The following is a 24,452-nucleotide window of genomic DNA, read 5'->3' on the forward strand; positions in this document are numbered from 1 at the left end:
ACTGTTTTATGATAATGGCATGTCTGTCCACTGAGTCATTTCAACCAGAAATTTAAAGTCCCTCTGATGTTTCACCTCCACATTCACAAGTTACCTTTGATTTCTACCTTCTGCATCTCTGGAGTACTTTCCCCACTCATCTGCTTTCCAAAACTTCCAATACCCAGGGCTTCATCATTTCTTGTTCAAATTACTGCAGCAGCTTCCTAACTGGTTTCGCTGCCTCCCACCAGATCTTCTGGTCTATTCTTCATTTACCAACAGAGTAATCTATAACAGAGATCTTTTTTTTCCTTTTTTTAAATAAATGAAATAAAACCTTCAGTGTTTCCCTACATACAAAAAAGTTTACATGATGCCAAACACCTGGGCAGTTACTTTAATTGTGGGCCAAAGCATGTGCAAAAATGCCTGCACATTACGGATAGATAATTCCTGGAATGCTAGCTATTATTCCCCCTCCCTTTCTTTCCACTCAAAAAAAGCCTGGGAAGAGTACAAAAGAACACAAGAGAGTATGAAATTACTACAGATATAATTCTGGGTTGCTCTAATTTCTTAAACAAAAGTGAATTATTCATCATATCTGAAGGATGTATGACTCTCCCAACTGACTTTACTGTGTACTGGAGAAACACAGCACCCTGAGGACATTGGCTGAAGGGATAAAATGCAAACCTCTTGGTAAAACCCACAGAGCCCTCTGTGACACAGCAGAGTAGGCTATGCACTGCCATGGCTAAGATGTCCCAGTCATTGTCACCTCTGCAAAAAGAGTCCTGTGGAGTTCTGCACAGAGGCAGCCCTGTGCCTGCATCCAATTTCATCTCTTACAGCTTCTGCTATCAAATCTGTTCCAGACATACTGAAATGCTGCAGTTCCTAAACAGGTCACACAGTTTCACTTCTTACCTTTGTACACTCTTTTCCCTCTCCTTGAACTTCCTCTCAGTTGCTCATTTAAATGCTATGCATCAAGCATTTTGTCAGGTCTGGACAAAACTTAAACTGTTTAAAATACATTTGCATGAATTTAAATTTCTATTTTGTAGTTTTAGGAAATGGGTAAGAATCAAAGAAGTAATTTAGCTTCCTCCAGATGAAGTACTGTCTCCTGGGAGCCCTAGGGAACAACTGTCACTACCTCACGCTCCTCTCCTTCCCCACTCAACTCTTCCTTCATCTTTCCTCCCTCCTCCTACTAAGGGCCAGAGGGTCTTGTCTTATCTGTGAAGCTTCCCTTCCATAACATAAAACTTGCCCTAGAAAGCCTGGGATGGATCCTAGTTCCATGGCTTATTGACTGAATTATCTTGGATCCTTTAATTGGATCCTTGGATCCTTTAATAAAGTTGCCACCTCTTTATGTGGTGACTTTAGCTACTTCGCAGGATGTACCATAGCATTTTAACAGTAAAATGTTGTAGAGGTGTTATAGTTACTGATAAGCATTGGAGAGGCTATCTTATTGTCCCATGCAAGTTAAGCTACTTGTGTTTTATTACAATGAAAATTGAAATACCCACCAATTTGAAAGGAATATAGTCTGAGTTGGTTAAAATCTAAGATTGTAAATTTTTCTTTAATGTTTTTGAATATATTATTTTTTGAAGATTTCATTTATTTATTTTTAGACAGAGGGGGAAGGGAGAGAGAAAGAAAGGGAGAAAAACATTGGTATGCCCCTAAGAGGGGACCCAGCCCACAACCCAGGCACATACCCTGACTGGGAATCCAACTGGCGACTTTCTAGTTCACAGGCCAGCACTCAATCTTCTGAGTCACAACAGCCAGGGCAATTATACTATTTTTAACCACGCAAAGCAGTTCTCAGCAGGGAACAGAAATGCCAGACCCCACCCCACCCCCAGAAGGTGTGATACTGGCATGTGATACCTGGGAGCCAGGGATGCCAAATATACAGCAGAAACACGCCTATAGAGACACACAAAGGTACTCTGTGCCTGCCTAGACCAAAAGTTGAGCTAGTTAAAAGAGTAAGAATAGAGCTGGCATAGAAAAATAAATGACACTTGGAGAAACTGGACTATTAAATAGAACAAGCATTCCTCTTGTAATGTTATTAATCCTCTTATTTTTAAAAGCAAATCATCCTGCCCTGGCTGGCGTAGCTCAGTGGATTGAGCGCGGGCTGGGAACCAAAGTGTCCCAGGTTCGATTCCCAGCCAGGGTACATTCCTGGGTTGCAGGCCATAAACCCCAGCAACCGCACATCAATGTTTCTCTCTCTCTCTCTCTCTATCGCCCTCCCTTCCCTCTCTAAAAAATAAATAAATAAAATATTTTAAAAAATAAATAAATAAAATAAAAGCAAATCATCCTTAACTAGCATAAAGTTAAGCACATATTGCTCATATTTACCTTGTATAATTATGAACTAAAGTAGAATATAATTTGTTGTTTTATGTATTTCAGTTATTGTTAATCAGTGGCATAGACACATATTACTTAATAGTTTATCCAAAATTATTAAAGTCAATCCAAAACCAAAGTGATGAAACCACTCAATGTAATTTTATCTAGTTTTTCCAAAACCAAGATATATAATACATCAGGTTATGTACACCTTACCAATACTTCTACTTGTTTGATATCTAGCAAAACAAATATCAACATCTAAACTTTCAAAAATTAGTGTTATATCCAATATTGCTACTGAATGTATTTGGCTTACCTCATAAGGTAGTTTGTCAAAATATCCATTATTTGGCCCTGCCCTGAGGGCAGTGCTAAGCTTTTTGTTAAGACTGTCCATTCCACAACCATCCTTTTCTTCATAGTCATCTTCTTCTAGATCATTCATGTCAATAACTGAAGTCTTGAGAGAAAGCACTGGCTTGTCCTTCGTACCATGTAACACAACTGCATCTAATTCAGTGTAATAATCCAGAAGAGAACTATTTACTTCCAGCCGTATAAGATTTGTGGGAAAATTTATGTGCTTAATACAAGGTTTAAACTGGCGAGCCTGGGAAGCATTCACCTTCGTAGGTCTCTCTGACCAAAGAATCTCCCATCTGCTAAAGAAAGAAACTTCCCTATAATACAGTTTAGAATGAGTTTTACTGTTACCTTAAGGCTATGGCCCATGCCCAATATTTTACAGTGTTAAGCAAAGACATTAAATAAGGTGAAGAGAACCAAACACAAATATTGTTTCCAGGACATGAAAAAAAAAAAAACAACTTAAGAACTAAATGCCATAGACCTTATTACAATACTTAAATATTTTTACTGAATTACTTTTACAACTCCCAAGAAAGTCCTTTTTGGCAGATTTCACATTAAAAACTGGAATAGGTAGTTAGAGGTATATGAAGGACAATGTTCAGTTTTATTTAAAAAAAAAAAAAAAAAAAAGCAAACCCAAACTAAGACTAAAGCACACAGGATAAAGCTCCGTTGTACACACGTCTTCAACCAACTGAAAACTACGCTGATCATCTTGCCTACGAAGGTCTCCTTTTCCAGCTTTTCTGTTTCTGTTACTAATATCAAACAAAATAAAAGTTTTGTTATCTTTTATTTTTTTAATCCACCCATTGTTTTTTCAAAACTTTCATGAAATTGTCTCATATATGCCCATCTTTTAAATTTCCATTATTATCATCTTTTAGTCGTCCTTGTGCCCTCAGTACCTAACAAATAATGAACACAAACAAGTGAATAACATTTTCTCCAATTCCTCCAAAATGAACTCCTCCTTTGCAATTAAATTAAATATTACTTTCCAGAAAATATACTTATTTCCACCTTTGTGTCTCTGTTCATGTTGTCTCCCCCAAGACAACATGAGGTTGAAATACCCAACCTACAGATTATCCTATTCTTCAAAGCCGAATTCATACTCCATCTCTTCATATATCTTCTTATAAAACAATTTTCCATTTTTAAGATTCCTCATAAGACAGCATCATTAGATATATATAATATTTTCACATATGTATCATAAATAACTATTTCTCTATATTATTTCTTAATATACCAATGAAAATTAGAGAAACAGAACAAAATGCTCCAATAAACCCCTTTCCTCTATTTCTAATTTAGATACTTTAGGTAGAACTTTTTAAAAAAAGATTTTATGTCAAAGACTAAGAATATTTTTAAGTCTCTCAGTATAGACAAACTACTTTGCCAATAGTATATAAAAATGACTACTGAAACAATTATTTATTTTTAAAAGTAATCTCTAATACCATAGTGAGCCCTATCTCCAAATTACCTAATTTATAATTCACTGATTACTAATAACACTTAAAATGTTTATTCACTTATTAATTATATGAGGATTTTCTCCTCCAGTATAGTTCATTTCCTTGGCCCAATTACCTATTACAATCTAAATAAAAACTGATTATGGCAAATGTTTATAAATCTGAAATAGACAAAAGAATGTGAAATCGAGGGGAGAAATCTGAGCCCAAACTACAGAAGTCATCCACATACAGGTGTCCTGATGGTCTTTAGGCCAAGATCGGAGCAAGAAGGGCACACAGCACCAATCTCAGAAGAATGGAGAAAGGAAGTATGGTAATTTCTACCTTCAGGAATAAAAGCATAAGGCAGAAGCCCAATGGGGATTTTAGGAAACATATCACTAATCATTAACAGTAGGAACTTTTGCAGTTTCTAAAATCTTTATAATCACCCCTACATTTGCTAGTGTCATTGATTCCCTACTGAAAATTAGGAATAAAACCGATCAAACATAGCAGCCTGTAAATATTTGTATTCGAAGACAATATGAAAGTAGAAATACAGATTGATCCCACTCTAAAGCCAATCTTGGGAGGCAGGGGAAAAATTCTAAGGCATAGAGCAGGTTGTGGTAGGTTTAAAGAGGAAAGGAAAGCTGACGAGGCATCTTCCTCTTCCTGTGACGAAGCAGAAAAGCAATGGTCAGATGCCAGTCTAGACCTAAAAAGTGCTCCTAAAGCTTACCCGCAAAAATCTTGAGGGTTCCTAACAACGGAATTGATTTGAACGCTCCAATGTAAATCTATGTAGTTAAACAGAACTAAGCATAGAGGTACATGGAAACAGTAGTATTAAACATTTAAAACCATGTTGGTGGGAAAATGAATTCCTAATTCTGGACAGTATAATTCCAAGAATCATGAGGTAAATGGTGAAATGCATGGGAAAAATTCAAACTTTGGTTTTACTCATCCTTTTCTTGCTACTGTAAAATGACATCAGATGATGTTGGAGGAATGACTCATGTACAAAAACAAGGACCACTCAGGACTGAAATAACTGCCTATGCTGGTTCACAGGACCTGTGGACTAAACTGGCCTATTTTTCAGCTTCAATGAGTTTTTATGAGGCTTAACAGAAACACTGAAAATGTAACATAGAAATCACCTCTGCCAGGTCCTTCACAATAAATACATACAGGAATGTGTTCTTCATGTATAGCCTGATTTGCAGTATAATGTAAATTACACTGTAAAATCATAAATATAAGCTTAAAGAAAAGCACTGATTAGTGCAGAAATACACTATTTTAATAATGTATTAATCAAAATAGTCACAGGGATGTAAAGTACAGCATAGAGAATATAGTTAACAATATTATAATAACTATGTATGATGCCAGGTGGGTATTAGAAATATCAGGGGAAAACTTTGTAAAGTATCCAACTGTTGAACCACTATGCCATACCCCTGAAACTAATACAAAATAACTGAGTATAAACTGTAGTTGAAAAATAAAATTTAAATAAAAAGTAATGCATTAGTCCCCTCTATCTACCTTGTAGAACAGACAAGGTTAAAATGATGCTTTATTTTTTATTTTTTTAATATTTAAAAAATTGATTTGGGGGTATCTGAATTAAAGTGAATTTTTGTTTAAAATTCCATGATAAAACTACAATATATTATTTCAAAGTTAGAAAGAGAAAGGTACCTATATTAGCAAATAAGAATATGACAATAAATTTTTATTCTGGAAAATGAACGCCAGAATCTTAAAAACTAGTGAGAACAAGCAAGCAAATGTAACAAATGTGCATATGTGCACACAGATACGCACATACACTTTTCTATGAAAAAGCACCAATTTTTTAAATCATCTAGACCCAGGGCAGTGTTGATGTGGGATTAAACTGCTTGAAGCCATGGCCTTTGTAGTCTGTACATTTATGTTCTATGTATGCTTACACATTGTATTGTCTACTGGACAAATCTGCCAAATGCTAATATTCTATGTAAGTATTTTAAATCTACAGTATCACACATGCAAAATTCAGGTTGGAATCACTTTCAGGCTCTGCTTCAGTCTGCATTCAGAGTGTTTAATTCTGGGATGATAACCAACAGGACTTACTCCACCAGCACACTTATTTCTCCTTGTGTTGGTTGCACTAAATGCCTACTGTGTGTCCAGTTGTTGGAAACAAAGCAACAAGTCACTCTGTGCAACTGCTGACCTGTTGTTACCCCAGTGAGAAGGTCTAGGGCTCACTGAAAGCAGCAGGTAGATGAGAGAGAAGAGAGATGTTAATCAATGGAAACCCAAGAAAGCAAGTTTTCTAATGTATTCAGGTTGGAAGGCAGCCATAAATGCAGAAAGCTTCTGTATAGCCAACATTTCTCCTGGTTAGTAAGCATATCTAGTAGACAGCACAAAGAAAGTTCTCTTACCAACACTCTTCTATTTCACCATGTGAAAGTAAAGAGATAGAACAGGAAAGCAACAAGAATAAAGGAAAAGTATTCTGATGGGTGTACCTACTCACTCCCTGCCTCCCAGCCCATCTCTATTTGGAACTAACAAACTGGCATCTGCTTTAACAAAAATCAACCAGTAAAGGGTCTGGTCAATTCTGACTTAAATGGCCAAATCATGCTTTCTGGCCCACAAAGTCAAGGGAACCAGACCATGACCAATTCATGAAATTGTTGCTTAATTAGGCAACTCCTTTGGGCAAAAAATTCTCTCTATAACAGCCACTTTCTTTTCTCTTTGCTTTCTTACCATCAATATCATATGGTTAAAATGCCTTTAACACTCCAAAAAAAAAAAAAAAAACCACCCAGAAAAGATCCATACCACTGAATTTTAGCCCCAAATAACTTTATTCTAGTTTCTTTAATATGACCTAAACTTGTCATTTTCTTCCTCCTCTGTTATCTCTTTTCCCCTGTGTAACTCCATGCTAGCCTACTTTCTGCCTCTTCCCCAAGTGCCCACAAAGATCTTCAGGACCAGTACACTCGATACTACCTTTCTTAATTTTCCTTTAATAGGATAGTAGGCAAGAAGTCAGAAGACTTTGAGATCTTATAGACCTATAACTTTTCTACTTCATTCCTTGAAAAAAGAAATACAACCAGATAAAATGGGGAAAGGTTCCTTTAAATTCTGAATGTTCTGGACTACAAGTCCATTTTCTACAAATAAATTCCTGAGCCACTCCAATACACACTCTCATTTACCAACTCCTAAGACAGGCATAAAACCGTGTGCTCAATTAAATGGGCAGTATAGTCCAGTGCTTCCCAAACAATAGTGTGTGATGAAGATTTCCACGGCTAAATGTAAAAATTAAGGAATATATTAATATATACATAAAAGTATGCACATATACATATGTAAAATTACCAAACTGTTTTTTTGAGATTATGATCATGCTACTTTCTCAATATAAACTGAGGTTTTAATATGAGATGACAGTGATAAATGAGTTGGTATTTCATTTGCTTGCCATTTTAATGTGTTTATTTAGCAAATAATCTGACAACCCTGTATCAGTTCTCTAAGTTTTATTATCATTACTATTATGTTCACTGATTTATCATAGCTGACTTTTCCTACCTGTGGTCCAGGTAAGTTCTTTGGGCCAATCCTTCAGATCTGCCTGCTTCACTAAGGGCTTCCACCTGCAGCCTTATTCAGAGAACTACCTCTTCATCCAGAGTGTGGCATGTGCCTGAAAGATTTCCATTCCATAGCCCATAGCCAAGACAGACAGGTGCAGGAGAGTACGAGCCCATCTCTATACCTCGAGGCAGACTGGGACGGCACACATAAAACTGTACCCTTGCGTGACTTCTTCCCTTCCCCAAAGCACTTTCCCCACTCTCATACAGGTGTCTCCAAGAGCATTTCCATAACAAATCATTTACAATGAACAGTCTTCTCAAGGTCTGCTTCTGGGAAACTGGATCCAAGGGCTCTATGAAATCCCAAAGTCTGGAAACCACTACTCTAGATCTGAAGAATAGCACTCCCATGCTAGTAGACCTTCAAAAGTTTGTTTTCTACACTCTTGGACTTTCACTTCTTCAAACACCAAGATCTCAGTTCATGATTTCATGAGTTCATGATTTCATTTCTGCATGGGCTGCTCTCCCTCTACCTTTCCTATCCAAACTAAAGCCTCCCTCAACCCTCGTCTCAAAGTCACTTCCTCAAGGAAAAACTTTGCTGAGCCCCATAAATTAGGTTCTTCCTTCCACCAACACACATTCCCCCTATAATCTCATAGTCCTCTTCCAGACTGGCCTGTACACTCAAAGAACACAAGCCATGTTTGTCTGACTCTCTGTTTTGTTCCCAACACAAACTGTCAGAACAATCAATGTTTCTGAATGTCCAAAGAAATTCACCAAAATGTTAACAGTTACTGAATCTGGGCAGAAGAATTGTGAAGGGTTTTTTATTCGCCTGTGTATTTTCTTTTTTTTTTTTTTTTGGTATTTCCTAAAAAGCTTTTTAAAACAATGAAACATCTATTCATTCCATAATCAGTAAAATTTTAAAAGGTCCTTTTTTATTCTGCAGTAATAAATGTTGGTTAGATTTTTTCCTAAAGTATAATGGTGTTTTCTGTATAATAAGGCTAAAAATCAGCTAAGCATATTAGAGATCACTGTAAGTAAGCTGTCACTTTAGTCACAATCATGCACTAGAGCTCCCGGCTAAGAAGCCAAGAGCACAACTTCCACTCAAAGTCAGTTATGCACACATTAAGTTTTAAATCAGACAAAAGATACGACATGATTCAAAGCTTTCATCCCCAATTTGTTCAGCTTTTAAAGAAGAAAGTAGATAACTTTGTAGGAAAGAAGCAAAGAATGACAGAGTTCAATAAATCAATTCTCATATCAGAAAGGATCCTGCCCAAGGTACTTTTTTCCTCAGGAAAAAAAAATCTGTGTATCAAAAGATGCTGGTTTCCCATGTTTAAAATCATTTGATTCTCTAATAATATTGTTCACAATGAATTGTCAAGGTGGTTCTGAAAAGAACAAATAAAGATTATACCAGCAGTTTCCAGCTTGAATTAAGCTCTGTATTTGCTTCCTGGTAGGCTGGTAGGTGTTCCTTAGAGTGGAGGGAACTGGACTTCAAAGAAGCAGTATGTCAGGTGGCAGCCGACCCCTACCCCACTACTCCTCCACTGGCAGCTGGGGTCCTACAGGTTAACAGGTGCCAACTAACTGCTCTGGAGCCAGAACAAACTCGTAAGGGCAGGGGTTTTTGTCCATTTTGTTCATTGTTCACTGTTGTATCCCCAATACCATGCTTAGCAGATGGTAGACACACAAATATTTAATGAATAGATTAATGGTGCTATAAATATCTAAAAAGTGATAATATCAATAAATAATAGAAAATCAGCAAATAATATGATCAGATAGCTGAAGGGGAAGGAAATATTAATGGCTCTTAAACATGTAAAGATATTCAACCTCAGAGAAAATAAAATTTAACTTAAAATTAGCATGACATAACATTTATTTATCAAATTGACAAAAATATTAAAATCTGTTAACACACTCTATAGGTGGAGCTTTGGCAAAACATCTGTGCACAATAATTACTATTAGAAATATATATAGGTAGAGCCTCTTTGGAGGGAGAGTTGACAATCTATTAAAATTACAAATGCACAGACCCTTGGCCCAGAAATCCTTAGAATTTATCGCGTACGTGTGCACATGTGAAGTGACTCATAACAAGACTACTGTTTTAATGTTTATAACAGCAAAAGTATGGAAGCAACTAAGTACTCATCAATAGAAGCATGGTTAATAAGTTGGGGTACATATACACTGTGCATTACTTGTAAATGTAGAAAAGAAATGAGTAAGTGTTCTTAATGAAACGCTTTGTACTTAATGAAAAGATCCAATACATACTACTAAATGAAACGAATAAAGTATAGAACAACATGAATATTGTGCTTTTATCTGTGTATAAAGAAAAGAAGAATATATTTGTATTTGCTTGTATTTGTATAAATAAACTCTAGAGAAATACAAAGGAAGTGGATAAAAGTGGGTTGTTTTGTTTTTTGGGGAGGAAGAGGTAGGTACTAGGCACATGGAGAACAGGGCACGTGCAAGACTGCATTACATACCTTTTAGGTTACTGAAACATGAATATAATAGTCAAATAACTATATATTTTTAAAGATTTATTTAATTTTAGATAGAGGGGAAGGGAGAGAAAGAGGGAGAGAAACATCAATGTGTGGTTGCCTCTTAGATGCCCCCCACTGGGGACCTGGCCCACAACCCAGGCATGTGCCCTGACTGTGAATCGAACCAGCAACCCTTTGGTTTGCAGGCTGGTGCTCAATCCACAGAGCCACACCAGCCAGGGCCACATAACTATATTTTAAAAAATCATCAGGCTGAACTACTAAAACAAGAGAGAGTGAGAGAGAGGGGCACTGGCAAGCAAATTAATGAGGTTTTAGGGAAAATGCATGAATTACTTAAAGCATATTTACTTAAATGAATATGCCTGTTATAAAAACATTCACCTAACATTAAAGCTAATCCCCTAAGGACGTCCTAAAAGTACTTAAAAGCAATAACCTGATGCCTATTTGAAAATGTTAGAAATCATATTTCCTCCTAACTTCTCAGATTTGCCCATGTCCCAATTAGTTCAAATCATTTTTTTTTGTTTATAGTAAATAATGGGACACACAAATTTCACAATCTATGAATATTATAGCGTGAGGTGCTATAGGAGAATGTATTAAATCTTTGTATGTGTGATCTTTTTTCCCTATCACAAAAACTAAGAAAAAAATTTAAAAATCAAATTTGTATAATTTAAGAGAATGCTTCTAATTTAAAAAAAAAAAAAAGGTCCTTCAATATTAAAACAACCAAAACCTTTCAGGCATATTACATGATCATTAAAAACTGAGTCTTACCTTACTTCAGCTAGTGGACTTGGGGCATAGGGATTTGCAGAACAAGCTAGAATTCTAATAACTGCTCCAGGATGATAGGTTTCCAGAACGTGAACAGCTGTAGGATACACCTGTTGTTCAAAAGTAAGTTCCACATAGTCTTGGCTCTGAAAATTAGGCGGTGTCCTCTTGAATGGCGAGGAAGCACTAGGACACTGATCCCACCATGTTCCATAAGTTCGAAACACAGCTGTCTGAGTGAAGTCACCAGAACTTGGAAATACATTAGGTACACCTGCCAAATTCCACATGGTATAGGACATACTATTCTCACTTCCATAGTGGGAACTAAAATCCACTACTTCTTTGGCATACTGCACCACCTCTGTGTTCAGAGGGGAAGTCCGGCTGTTCGATTCTATAGTTCTATGGCTGTTCATCACTTCTCCTCTTGTAGCTGTCCTGGCTCGGCGCCGAAGGCATAGATAATAAAACATGGTCAGAACTGTTAACATAGGGAACACTGGTGACATCTAGATGTGAATTATGAAGCTTCAAAAGGTCAGGTGTCCTCCGTAAGATGCATGAACTCTTTGAAGGATGTTCTAAAAAATTGAATGACTCGATAAAGCAAAATAACTTAAATTAGCAGAAAAATGCATGAAAATAAGGTAATAAATAGGCTTTTTGCCCAATGTAATTTCTTAGAATGAAACAAAAAACACTGTAATGTGAATCTTTGGTATAATCTCTATAAATATATTTAAGAAGTCTAAAATACTGAAAATTAAACAATTCCATGCTGTTATCAGAAGCAAACTAGTATTATAAAACAATGGAAGATGTATGACCCCCAAAAACCTATTTTACACAAAATTATAACTATCTTTCCAAAAACAATTAAGTCCTTGAACTTTTAAAATTAAAATTATTTAAAATACATGGTGAACCACTAAAATACTGCTGTTAATCCAAGACTCTTAGGCATTTTATAACTTCATTTTTAACTAATGATTCCCTATTGTTAATTATTCATTATGTCCAAACATGCTAAGTACAGATTTCACATTATGGGAATATAGTTTTCTGGAGCTGACAGTTAATTCAGACCAACTAAATTAACTGCCTTACACATCACAGATCACCAGAGAGTGTTTAATTTATAACTCTTACCATTATTTGTTAGGGCAGTCCACGGCTGGTTGGCATCTGGTGTGCTGCCAGCTACTCTTAGAAATCACTCACCCCCAGATAGAAAGGTCACATGATACAGAAAAGTTGGCATTCATCCATGTGTCCTGAAAATTGCATGCTAATTTCAGGTACAAATGTTGATATGTGACATTCTTTTACCTGTAAGATAAGAATTTTAGAAAATATTTTAATTTCCAACTTGGGAAGTCAACTATCCCAAAAGATTTATCACAGATAAACAAAGAACTTTCCCAATGAAGAGGTACACTTTTCTGAATTTGTGGACTATTATGAATAATTAATATATTTTGTTAATTTTATCAAAAAATATATAAAAACATAATATTGAATTCCTTATATATAGAGGTTGTAAATACAGAGTTTACAGTCAAACTATGCCAATAGATACTTTATTGGCACCAAATAGTGTTTTTTAAAATTTGGACTAGTTTGCAACTTTTAACAATCAAGAGGACTGCAGTTAGGACAGGCCTGAGCTCTCTGGGGGGCTGCCATTGTTCCCAGCCAGTTCTACCCGTTTACAACCCAGGTCCGAACCCTGTCCACATAGAGTAGTCAACCTCTTATCTACACAAACAGGGAAATCAAACATACGTATTTTTGTACCTGCAAAATCTTGAGCTTAACTTCTCCTAAGCAAAATAAGAATATACCAACTTTTCTTTAGTAGAGCAACGTGCTAGCCTTTCAAATCTTTAGCACTAAGACTATAAAACATCATAATTTATAAAACACATAAGTAGGCTTATTCTCTGGTAACTGCTGGTACCACCTTTGTATCAGATATATACCTGAGCTCCCCCAGGGTCTACCAGGCTGAGTTTCTTGAAAAAGGGAATCTAGCCAAAGATCTTCATTTCTCAAAGTACTCAGCACACAGTCAACACAAAAATGTTGACAGAAAGGTGGTAAGCAAACAAAAAAATGTATGTAAGTCTAAAATAATTTAAAATTACTTAATAGCGTTCTCTCTGTCTCTCAGTCAATCCCAACCAGACCCAAATACATTGAAATGCTTGACAAAATGTAACAAGTAAAACAGTAAATTAACAGCTGAGCTTGAAACAAATAAAGAAAATATCCAGAGTTGAGAGAAACAAAGAGGAAGTCCAAGAGCAGAAAGCAGGAATTAAATCTAATATGGCTCATGGAAGCAGTTATAGGTCCTAATGGTAGAATTTCTAACACCCATGTAGAAGTGTTATTTCAAGCCATAGATCACAGTTGGAAGTAACTTCATAAAGCCAAAACTCAGGAAACATCACCTTATCCATGACACCAGGCATATGAAAACAGCTCACCGGCCAGGAAGCCCAAAGAGACATTACATTAACGTACGCAATGGGGGAAAGTCACCAGAGTAGAATCAGAACCTTTTCTGGCATGTACTGTGCAACACAGAGTGAGCCTAAATTCATACTATCCTCATGGTTTAGAATCCATACTCCATCCCCAAGTCAAAAAATTTAGATAGTCGTCCTAAACTGGTAAAACATTAGGGACCTGTTAGGGGCAGATGGAAAACCTCTTTGCAGGGATGCTTCCACAACACAGGACAGAGATTAAACCCTTTAAAAGATGCCTCACAACAAAAAGTGACAGACCACAAGAGAAAATGAACCACTATGAGGGACAGTCAGTAGGCAGACTCACTAAATGGAAGAACTTGTAACCTAAGAACAAAAAATAACAGAACAATCTGAGCAACACTTTTTGGAGTGACAAGTCATTCATGAAAATAACTAAGGTGTTTCCACAGTACATGTTCCCAGTGCTGATGTACCATGAATCAACAAATCAGATTCACCTCAGGGCATAAAATACCAACTGCTGAAGTACATAGGTCATACTATAGATGTGGGAAAAAGTAATTAGCTAGTATCACTTGCTTACACAAGCATTTCATCTACCACAAGGATAAATCTGTCAAGAAAGAAATTTTCACAACTGCACAAATCTCAAATCTCTCACACCAAAATTTCAAATGATAAGGCTCTTTCTTTCACCACATACATTTTATTTCAAAATAGGCCCCCGGGTAAATTAAGAAGGATAATTTGCGAAAGAAGTTACCTAGTCTCTTTCTTAAAAGAATAAGAATGAAATAAATTTAAATTATAAAAATGAAATTCAGGAAATAAGCAACAATGTATATGTATCTACTTCAATCAACTGATCAGCTAATGTGGAAGACTGGATGTTTTATTCCTGTAAATCTTCAAGAGAAGGAGAGAATACCATCTGCCAAGGTGGATGGATGAATTTGACTATATAATTTTTGGACATCACCTCTCACTCCATAGTCTATAAATTGCTTCAACTAAGCTCCTTTCACTTTTTTCATAAAACTGCAATTATTAGAAAGTAATTTTATAAAACCAAAAAAATCTGCAAAATAAGGTATCATTCATGTGAATGTTCATATTCTTGGCAAAAATATTGAGACAAATTGTGACAGTCAAATTCTATTTGACATACAAACCACAACTTCATAGCTGTTTCCCAGCTAGCTTTTACCACGTAGATTACGGGATAATATCAAAAGCAGCGAGAGTGTCTTATGGGCAATATCATTTTTAGGCTGTGTTAAAGTCAAATAAAATTTGGCACTGAGGCAGCATATATAAAAGTGAGTTAAAAAACTGTAAATATACATATTATATGTTCAAATATCTTCACTGTATAAGAGAAATGTAAGTGGTGCTTTATTTTTGCCAACTATAAATAATAATCTTTAATTTTTTGTGATAGTTAAAATGACAAAAAATTTGAAAAAGCAAATACATTTATTCTTTTACAGCAACACTATTCCAAAAAAATCTAATAAAATTAAAAATCTCTTTTTGAAAATAAACAAGGCATAGAAATTTAAAGAGAATGTGTGAACCCATTGTTATTAACATCTTTCACTGATTCTCAAGTCCTTTTTAGTCAACGAGGATGACACATAAAAGTGTTTTGTAGGTGGGAAAAAATACATGGAGAAGAAAGGACAGCACATTTTACTTTTCCCTGGGAAATGAAGCCGAGAAAGGGAGTAGAGGCACAGTCTCAGCAACAACCAACGCAGAAGCCTGCACTGCCCATGTACTGTTGGACTTCTGCCAAGGCGTGGAGGTGATTTGTTGTTTTGTGTTTTTTTTTTATTTTATTTTATTTCTTTATCTTCAGAGAGGGAAGGGGGGGAGAGAGGGGGAGGGGGGGAGAGAGAGAGAGAGAGAGAGAGAGAGAGAGAGAGAGAGAGAAACACCAATGTGCGGTTGCTGGGGGTTCTGGCCTGCAACCCAGGAATGTACCCTGGCTGGGAATCGAACCTGGGACACTTTGGTTCCCAGCCCGCGCTCAATCCACTGAGCTACGCCAGCCAGGGCTGCGTGGAGGTGATTTGTAATAACCAACAAATATCCTGCCCTGGCTGGCATAGCTCAGTGGATTGAGCGCGGGCTGCGGACCAGGCATCACAGGTTCAATTCCCAGTCAGGGCACATGCCTAGGTTGCAGGCCATGACCCCCAGCAACTGCACATTGATCTTTCTTTCTCTCTCTCTCTCTTTCTCTCTCTCTCTCTCTCTCTCTCTTCCTTCCCTCTCTAAAAATAAATAAAATCTTTTAAAAAAGTGTACTTTAAAAAAAATATCCTAATAGGCAATAAACCAACACAAATGATACAATAACTCTATTTTGTAAAGAGAATGGTATTCAAAAACAAAATAGTTTTTCCCACCTGGTGCAAATAAATAAATATTAGTCTGGTATGCTAAATTTTTCCAAAAGAATGATTATAAAAATATACCTCTTGGGAGACATTTTCCTTTCCAGTTCATTCAAAAACACTTCTTTAAAGATTCTTGTAACATATAAAAATATTACATTCCATTTATCAAAACATCATAATTAGGAATAGGGTGACTTTTATTTTATTAGTTGTTTAATCCAATCACTTATCTGCAATGATTATGCAGTGAAAAATTCTCAGTAATGCACTGAACTTTTAGATTAGCATAATCAAGGAAATAAAACAATAGCCATTTTAACTTGTATCATGAGACTTTCACACTCCTTGGGAAACAACCTGCTTTATAGGATGTGATTTTATTATAATACAACTTTATTTTCAACTATGTCTTTCATATTATAGAATGCTTAACAAAGTTAAATAATACAATTACAGAGAAAGCAGTAACAGTGGAAAAGAGAAATTGAGAGGCACAGACAAGGGAGAACATATGGTTACTACAGAGATTTGAAGTGAGATGGGGAGTCGATGAGGCGGAGAGAAGCAGGATGGCAGGAACTGCAGAGAAGATGGCTTATGCTTCAGCAGGGGAAAAGGAAGGAAAGGACTTTTCATGAAATAAACAAAAGGAGGCAATGGCAATGAACTTGAGCCAGGGCCACACAAAGGCTAAGTTCAAAGGCTAAATGATGAAGGAACCTGCAAAACAAGTTTAACCTCAAAAGAGAATTCTTGACTTAAAGTGAAAAGAAACAGAAAAGGACAGGCACAGTAAGGCAGTGTTATATATTGAAGGCAGTCATAACATAATACTTACTTGCAAAATACCCCACCAAAACATGTCCATGAAGTAAGAGAAAAAAAGAGCGTTCCAGCAGCTTTGCAGCACAGTACCGAAAGGTAATAACAGAGTGCATAATGTGGCACCAGATCAAGCAAAAAAGCCAAACCTTGTACATCATTTCTGTATTCTGCTGAAACTGACCAAGAGACACTATTTTGAGGAAAGGACTTTGCTGGTTGACTCCAGAAATCAAGATATGGGAAAATGCAGGAAATGATCAAACAAGAAGAGTGGAATTATAGTTGAATTTGGTGCAGAGCTGACGCTCATAAGCAACCCTCTTTCCAGGCCTGCCCCCTCAAGGTTTCTATGGTACCACAGGCTATTATAGCCCCTTCTACCTCTCAACTGCTTCTCAGTCTCCTCCTGGGTCTTATTCCTCATTCTCAAATGTATAGAGGCACCAGTAAAGGAAGGCTGTCTTTCTGATGAAATGATACCCCAGAACATTCCACCATCGTGGCACAAGTCTTCTCCCACCACGCTTGCTGTATACCCACTGGAGCTGCACCTGGGCTTTTCCACCAAGGCTGGGTTCCTCTGGAATGCCCTTGTATCCCTCAATGGGGCATCCTCTCACCCATCTTTTAAGGTAAGGTTTAGATCGGACCCCCCACCTACTTCTTTGCTCTTACAAGTTATATCATTTCCCACATGTTGAGATAACTTTCTACCCTAATAGAAGTGAGTTCCCCAAGTTCAGTGAATGTGTCCTAATTATAACTACACCCTTAGGGCCTAGTATATGCCAATATATGCTCAATAAACATTTGTTCTGTGTTTTTGAAAACTGTCAGAGTACATGGCAGAAGATAATTAAAATAAGTACAGAAATGAAACCAGTGACTCTTTAAGATGAGAAACATGTAGGTAGAACAAAAAAAAATTAAGCAAAAAAAGTTCCATATCTTGATATAGAGGAAAAGAGGGAAAAATGAATAAAAAACGAAACACAATAGGTGAGAATCAAATGTATGAACTTCTTTGAAGCCATCCGATAAAGGAGCGTATATATATTGAAATTTTACTGTTCAAAGACAATGTAAAAAAAGTAGTAACTTCTCTTAGTATAAAAGCAGCCCCTGAATATGTAAAAGACTTGACTTTGGCCACAAAGAAACTCTGATTGAAATTAAAGAAAGATTCATAAAAGAGATGATTGGACAGTTAAAAGAAAACTATTTCTCAAATACAATGATTTTTTAACACTCCAAAACTGTGTTAGGACCATAGGGTGATTATGGGGAACTGAAAAAACTATGGATAAAAAAGAAATTTATCAACAGAACAAGAGAAAAGAGACAGCACAAGAAAGGCAATAATATAAGAGCAAGGGTAAAAAGACCGGTTGATACTGTTCTTAGCAAAAGCATCCTTTGCCTTTATCATAATTATTTACATTTCAATGTACTATATCAGTGACTTTCAACCTTTTTCATCTCAGGGCACACATAAACTAAAAATCTGTGGCACATCAAAAAAATATATATTTTGCCAATCCGACAAAAAACGATATAATTCTGATTTACTTACACAGGACAACTATTGTTGTATTGGCTGTTGCCATTTTTTAATTTAACAATCTAAGGGAAAAGAGGTCAGTACCCCTCGCTAAACAGTACGGTACTGCATGTCTTAAAATTCTTGCTGCATGCCAGTTGAAAATTGCTGTACTATATTGAAAAAAATGTAACAATGTCAGGAAGGAGAGTTCTGGAATGGAATATTATGACTTTATGTGCCTCTCTTCTTTTAAAAAAATTCTCTTTCAGTTGAAACATTTTATTATGATTATAATTTTTAATCAACAAGTTTTCAGTATAGAATAAATAGGTAGAGTTCTTAACTGAACCGGGAGGATGAACAGGGATGAACAGGGACAATACAGCCTCCTATCCAGCTTTAAAGCTTCCTGGAAATCCAGGTAAGTAAAGCAGAAGGAGAAGGTGGGGGGGGTGGTGGGCGGGGGGGACAACAGGGGACTGTAAAGGCAGAGGAAAAAGCTAGAAAACCAAAGAGGCAAACAATACCTCTCTTCCAGATATATACAAAAAGTACTGAAACCCAGTGGGCACTTCAAGCCTTCTGCTGAGTTAATGAACAAATGGTGAGAACTTATCAAGAAGTGGTAAAAAGTCAAACTAGGAATGGACTTGTCAGAAACAAGAGATAAGATTCAGAATTAATTTAAACTAGAAATTAATAATGGTTAGTTCTGCAGAATGTTTCTCTCTACTCTTCTTTCCTAGATTTTCTTTAACAAGCGTATCTAATTTATGAAATACTGCAAGGGGCATTTTCAGAGCCGGCAGGGATGTTAACAATCTTTAGTAGCAAGAAAAAAAGAATTGAGTCAATTTTTTTTAAACAAAGCAGAGATGTAGGATAAGTGAATTGTGAGTTTCTGATATAATGGATCTGGAAACCCTCTTCCTGCCCAAGGTACTATATCACAAAGTGACAAGGAAGGGCATGTTTCTAATTACATAGTTATGATAATAAAAAATACCTTTGATACAAATGTCACTATGCTATGGTATCTATATATTTACCCGTTTCTTCACTGTTAAACGATGGGTACAACTAAAATCTGAATGGGAAGAAACATGAAACTAGCATAACCTTAAATCTTCAGCAGATACACAATTTATATTTAACTAAAACCTGGAATATTAAAAACTAGGGATACTTGGTTGAGGATAATTTTAATGGACTCAACTAGAGAAAAATATATCCCTCTAACTATTAAAATGACAAAGTAAATATGAATTTATTTTAGCCTAATACTAGCTATATGTTTTGTACATTAAAATAAAGAACATTTTACATAATAAAAATATACTGAATTTAGTTAGCTTTCCTAACAAAAGTCCAAACACAAGATCATAGGTATGTCACTGCTAGCCATTCAACCTAAGAGTACTATTTTTCAGAGGATAAGACACAACCCTCCCCACCCACCAGCCATTTGGGAGGAATAATGGTTGTTAATGCTGCTGTTGAGTTCTGTTTACATTTACATTGGTGAAATATTATGTTATTTATGTTATTAAATATTTTACCACATTTTGTGCTTCAAAATTTTTTTCCCTATTTTCCTCCTCTAAAATGTAGGTGCGTCTTATGGTCCAAAAAATATGGATAACTAAAACAGTGCATAATGTTATTAAATTAATTTTGGGATACACTTTATATTCCAAAAAATGTACTCCATTTTAAGTGTATGGCTCAATGACTTTTGACAAAGGCATATACCAATGTAACCACTACCAGAACCAAGATACAGGATATTTCCATCAGCCCAAAAGCTTCCCTGGTGTTCCCTCCCAGTCCCCCATCCACTCTTTGCACCTAGTAAAAACTGATCTCCTTCCTGTCACTATAAATCAGATTGTCCTTTATTCTAGAGCTAGATATTAGTGAAATATGTATTCTTTTGTGTGTTTATTTTGCTCAGTATATCTTTGAGATTTATCTCTGTTATGTTTATCAGCCATTTGTTCCTCTTTATTGCTGAATCATATCCATTATATGGACATATTCATTCACCTATTAATAGAAATTTTGGTTGTGATTAGTGCCAAAATGTTTCCAAAATGGCTGTAGCATTTCATATTTCTGCCAGCAATATAGGAGAGCTCTTTCTAGTTGCTCCACAACCTCACCAATTGTTAATATTGTCAGGCATCAGCCATTCCAGTGGGTGGGTGTTGGTATCTTCTGGTTTTAATTTGCAGTTATCAATTGACTAGTAATGATATGGAACATCTTTTCATCACCTTATTTACAATCTGTACCTTCTTTAGTGAAATGTCTACTTTGCCTATTTTTAAAATAAGGTATTATTGACTTGTAAGAGTTCTTTATACATTTTAAATACAACCTTTATCAGATACATGGTTTGCAACTATTCCAGTCTATGCTTGTCTTTTCATCTATTTGATATCTTTTAAAGAGAATAGTTTTCAATTTTTATTAAGTAAAATTTACCTTTTTCTCCTTTTATGGTATTTTTGTATGTCCTAGCAAACATTTTACTTGAGTAGGTAGTATCAAGCACAGTTTCAAAAGGGAAAGCCCTGGAACAGGTAGTATTTAATATTTGACATCTGAGAGCAGTTAATTACATATTAATAAAATTTTAAGATGTCAAATTGAATGCTACAAGCACTTCCAGTGGAAATGCAAAATGATAAAGCCACTCCTAGATGTTTACCCAAGTGCACTGAAAACCTATATTCAACCAAAAATCTATACACGAGTGTTTATAACATATTTATCCACAATCATTCCAACCCGAGGAGATCCAAGATGTACTTCAACAGGCAAAAGGATAAACAGTGGTACAACACAATGAAACACTACTCAGGCAACAGTTTAGATGAATCTTTAAATGTATTTTGTAAGTGAAAAGAAGCCAGACCGTGGCATCTTTGTTCAATTTCATCTATGTGACACTCTTGAAAAAGCAAAGCTATAGGGAAGGCAAACAGATCAGTGGTTGCCAGGAAGTCAGGGGAAGAGATAGGGGAAAAGACAATAACTAAAAAAAGGGCCACACAAAGGAATTCTTAGGGTGATAGTAATGTTCTATATGCTTTTCATTTCTTTGTTTTGGACTAAAACAAGTCAAGCTAGAAATGTGATACCCTCGTATTAGCTAGTTTATGGGCTTAATTTATTAGTCTGTTCTTGAGCAGCACACCCTGAAAGATACCTGCCTCGTCCTGCCCATTCATTTTGCCCAAGGCAAAGACTGATCTCAGAACCTCAACCACTCACTGGGCCTTAGGGTACCAGTCTGGAAAAGAGAACAGTGACTTTCACCACTTCAGAAAGATTCTGGACCAGGACCAAATCAGTCAATCTAGATGTGTGTGTGTGTGTGTGTGTGTGGCCATCTTACAGTGTGTGTGTGTGTGTGTGTAGCCATCTTAAAGACCAGGGAAACAAGTTGGGCAATTAAAGCTAATGGTCTTTAACAAATGTTAACACAAAAAATAGAATAGTTTTAAAATAATAACTCGGATCGTTAGTGTGAATTAACAAGGTATAAGATCCATAAATACGAGCAAGCTAATTAAAAATTTTTTAATTTCTGCCCTGGCTGGCGTAGCTCAGTGGATTGAACGCAGGCTGGGAACCAAAGTGTCCCAGGTTCGATTCCCAGCCAGGGTACATGCCTGGGTTGCAGGCCATAACCCCCAGCAACCGCACATTGACGTTTCTCTCTCTCTCTCTAACTCCCTCCCTTCCCTCTCTAAAAATAAATAAATAAAATCTTTAAAAAAAATTTTTTTAACTTCTTAGAAATTAAAGACATGTTAGCCAAAAATTTGAAAATTAAAATTAAAAGGGCAAGAAACCTAATATCTATAGAAAATAAAGTCAAGAAGAGAGTGAATCTGACAAAAATTCAAGAAAATGCTAGAAGATCATGTAGTACTTCAGAAATTCTAAAGGGAAAAGTTTGGCTACAGTTCTTACTCACATAGAAAACAAATAACAAAATAAAAATATTTCTGGACATGCAGGTGTACTCCCCATAACTCTTCTTAAAAGCATTAGTCAAAAAAGGGTCTGGCTGGTGTGGCTCAGTGGGTTGAGTGGTGGCCTGTGAAACAAGGGGTCACTGGTTCAATTCCCAGTCAGTGCACATACCTGGGTTGCAGACCAGAACCCCAGTGAGGGGGCGCACCAAAGGGAACCACATATTGATGTTTCTCTCCCTCTCTTTCTCCTTCCCTTCCCCTCTCTAAAAATAAATAAATAAAATCTTAAAAAGAAATTAGTCAAAAGTATTCCAGTCAATAAAAAAAATTAAATCATCTTAAAAGGGGGAAAACAGAATGTAAAAAGTAACTAGTGACCTTGTAGTTAAATCTAATTTATTACATATACAGTACTGGTAAAATTGAAAGGGATGGTTAGAGAAAAACAGAAGATAAGCAATGTAAAAAAGGAAAAAATATCAGTAGAACCAAGATTGGGGTAGAGAGAAAAGGTTTCACCTTTTTAAATGGAGGTGAGAGGGTAACAGATAATCAATGGTACATGGTTCTAGAATTTGTAGACTTTCAGGGGAAAAAAAGAATAAAATGAGTAAGTTAAATTTTCCTGTTAAATCCTTTCCCACAAGGGATCCTTGTGATAGAACAATTCTGTATTTTGGTGATGGTGGTGGTCACAAAATCTACAGAAAATTGTAGAGAACTAGACACACACATGTGCATATAAAACTGACAAAATCTGAGTATGATCTGTAGATTGTATCAATGTCAATTTCTTAGGCATAATATGCTACAGTTAAGTGACATGCTACCATAGGAGGAAACTGGATGAAGTGCACACAGGATAGCCCTGTATCATTTCTTATAATTAATTGCATGTGAATCTGTAATTATCTTTTTTAAAAAACAGAGATTTTTTTTACAATGCAAAAAAATAAAGACAAACTTTCAAATTGGAAGGAATGAAGACTGAAAAGAGAGTGGAAGTCCAGCCATGTGAAGTTTGATGTATTATAGAGGTAAGTAAAGCCAAATGATGTACAAAGACTCAAAGTCAACATATAGGCAATAAAGATCTATCTGGTACACACAAAATTGACAGAGATGGTAACTGTAATATTAGATAATGTACACTCCAAAGCAAAAGTCATTAAACAGGGCAAAAAAAGATACATTTTTAAAGACTAAAAATCCACTAAGAACAAACAACTACATACAGTAATCTATGAGGATGAATTCAAACAAATTAATGGTCACTGTAGGAGACAAACATATTTTGCTTACTGATTTGTCAGTTTTGAGAAAACAATAAATAAGGATATAGTATGTTATAATGAATGTGTTAAATCAAAACATTATGGAAAGGACAGCTCATCAAAAATGTTTTAGGACAATGCTCAGACATTTAGAAAGTAAATTTAGATTATTATCATAGTGACCATTTTTCTTAAATCTATATAGAATACAGACTATCCAGTAAGAGAATGTACAAAAAATATTTTAATAACTTTGGGGTTGAAATGCAAAAGCCATAAAGGAAGAGAATAGCAGAACTGACAACAAACATTTTAAAGATTTCCATACAGCAAAAGCTTCCAGAAACAGAATTAAATACATAAACTATAAAAGTACTAGTAAATGATGTCAAGTCATTAATAGCCACTACATGTAAAGAGATATTACAAATCAATAAAAAGTAACACTTTAACAAAAAGCTAAGCAAAAAATATAAACAGTAAAAAAAGAATACAAATGGCTATAAACACTTATATTCAATTTTGTCAATAAGCAAAGAAATGTACAATTAAAGCAGTAATAAAACAGTATTTTTCATCCATAAAATTACAAAAATGTAAAAGATGATTGTATCATCTTAGTGGCAATGGTTTTGAGACAATTCTACACAGGTGTCTCACATTTCTGCCTGTCCTATATGCAAACCTTTTGTTCAAAATTATCT

At 35.7% G+C, this 24,452-nt stretch overlaps 1 protein-coding gene across 4 annotated transcripts in view; it reads right to left on the reverse strand.

The window, feature by feature from the left end:
- Positions 1–24,452, reverse strand: part of FBXL4 (F-box and leucine rich repeat protein 4) — a 71,527-nt gene that overhangs the window by 43,752 nt on the left and 3,323 nt on the right. For 2 of the 4 annotated variants that reach the window (XM_045843856.1, XM_045843857.1), the window contains 3 exons: positions 12,361–12,540; positions 11,209–11,792; positions 2,696–3,041 (listed from right to left, as the gene is read on the reverse strand). In XM_045843856.1, the coding sequence (XP_045699812.1) occupies positions 2,696–3,041; positions 11,209–11,720 (858 nt within the window). In that variant the 5' untranslated portion in view covers positions 11,721–11,792; positions 12,361–12,540. Of the gene's footprint in view, positions 1–2,695; positions 3,042–11,208; positions 11,809–12,360; positions 12,541–24,452 lie in introns of all 4 variants that reach the window. The other 2 variants (XM_045843860.1, XM_045843858.1) reach the window with 2 other exon arrangements.

Source organism: Phyllostomus hastatus, unplaced genomic scaffold (assembly GCF_019186645.2).
Source record: "Phyllostomus hastatus isolate PE091 unplaced genomic scaffold, TTU_PhHast_1.1 phas_contig_40, whole genome shotgun sequence".
In the NCBI taxonomy this organism is placed as follows: Eukaryota; Metazoa; Chordata; class Mammalia; order Chiroptera; family Phyllostomidae; genus Phyllostomus; species Phyllostomus hastatus.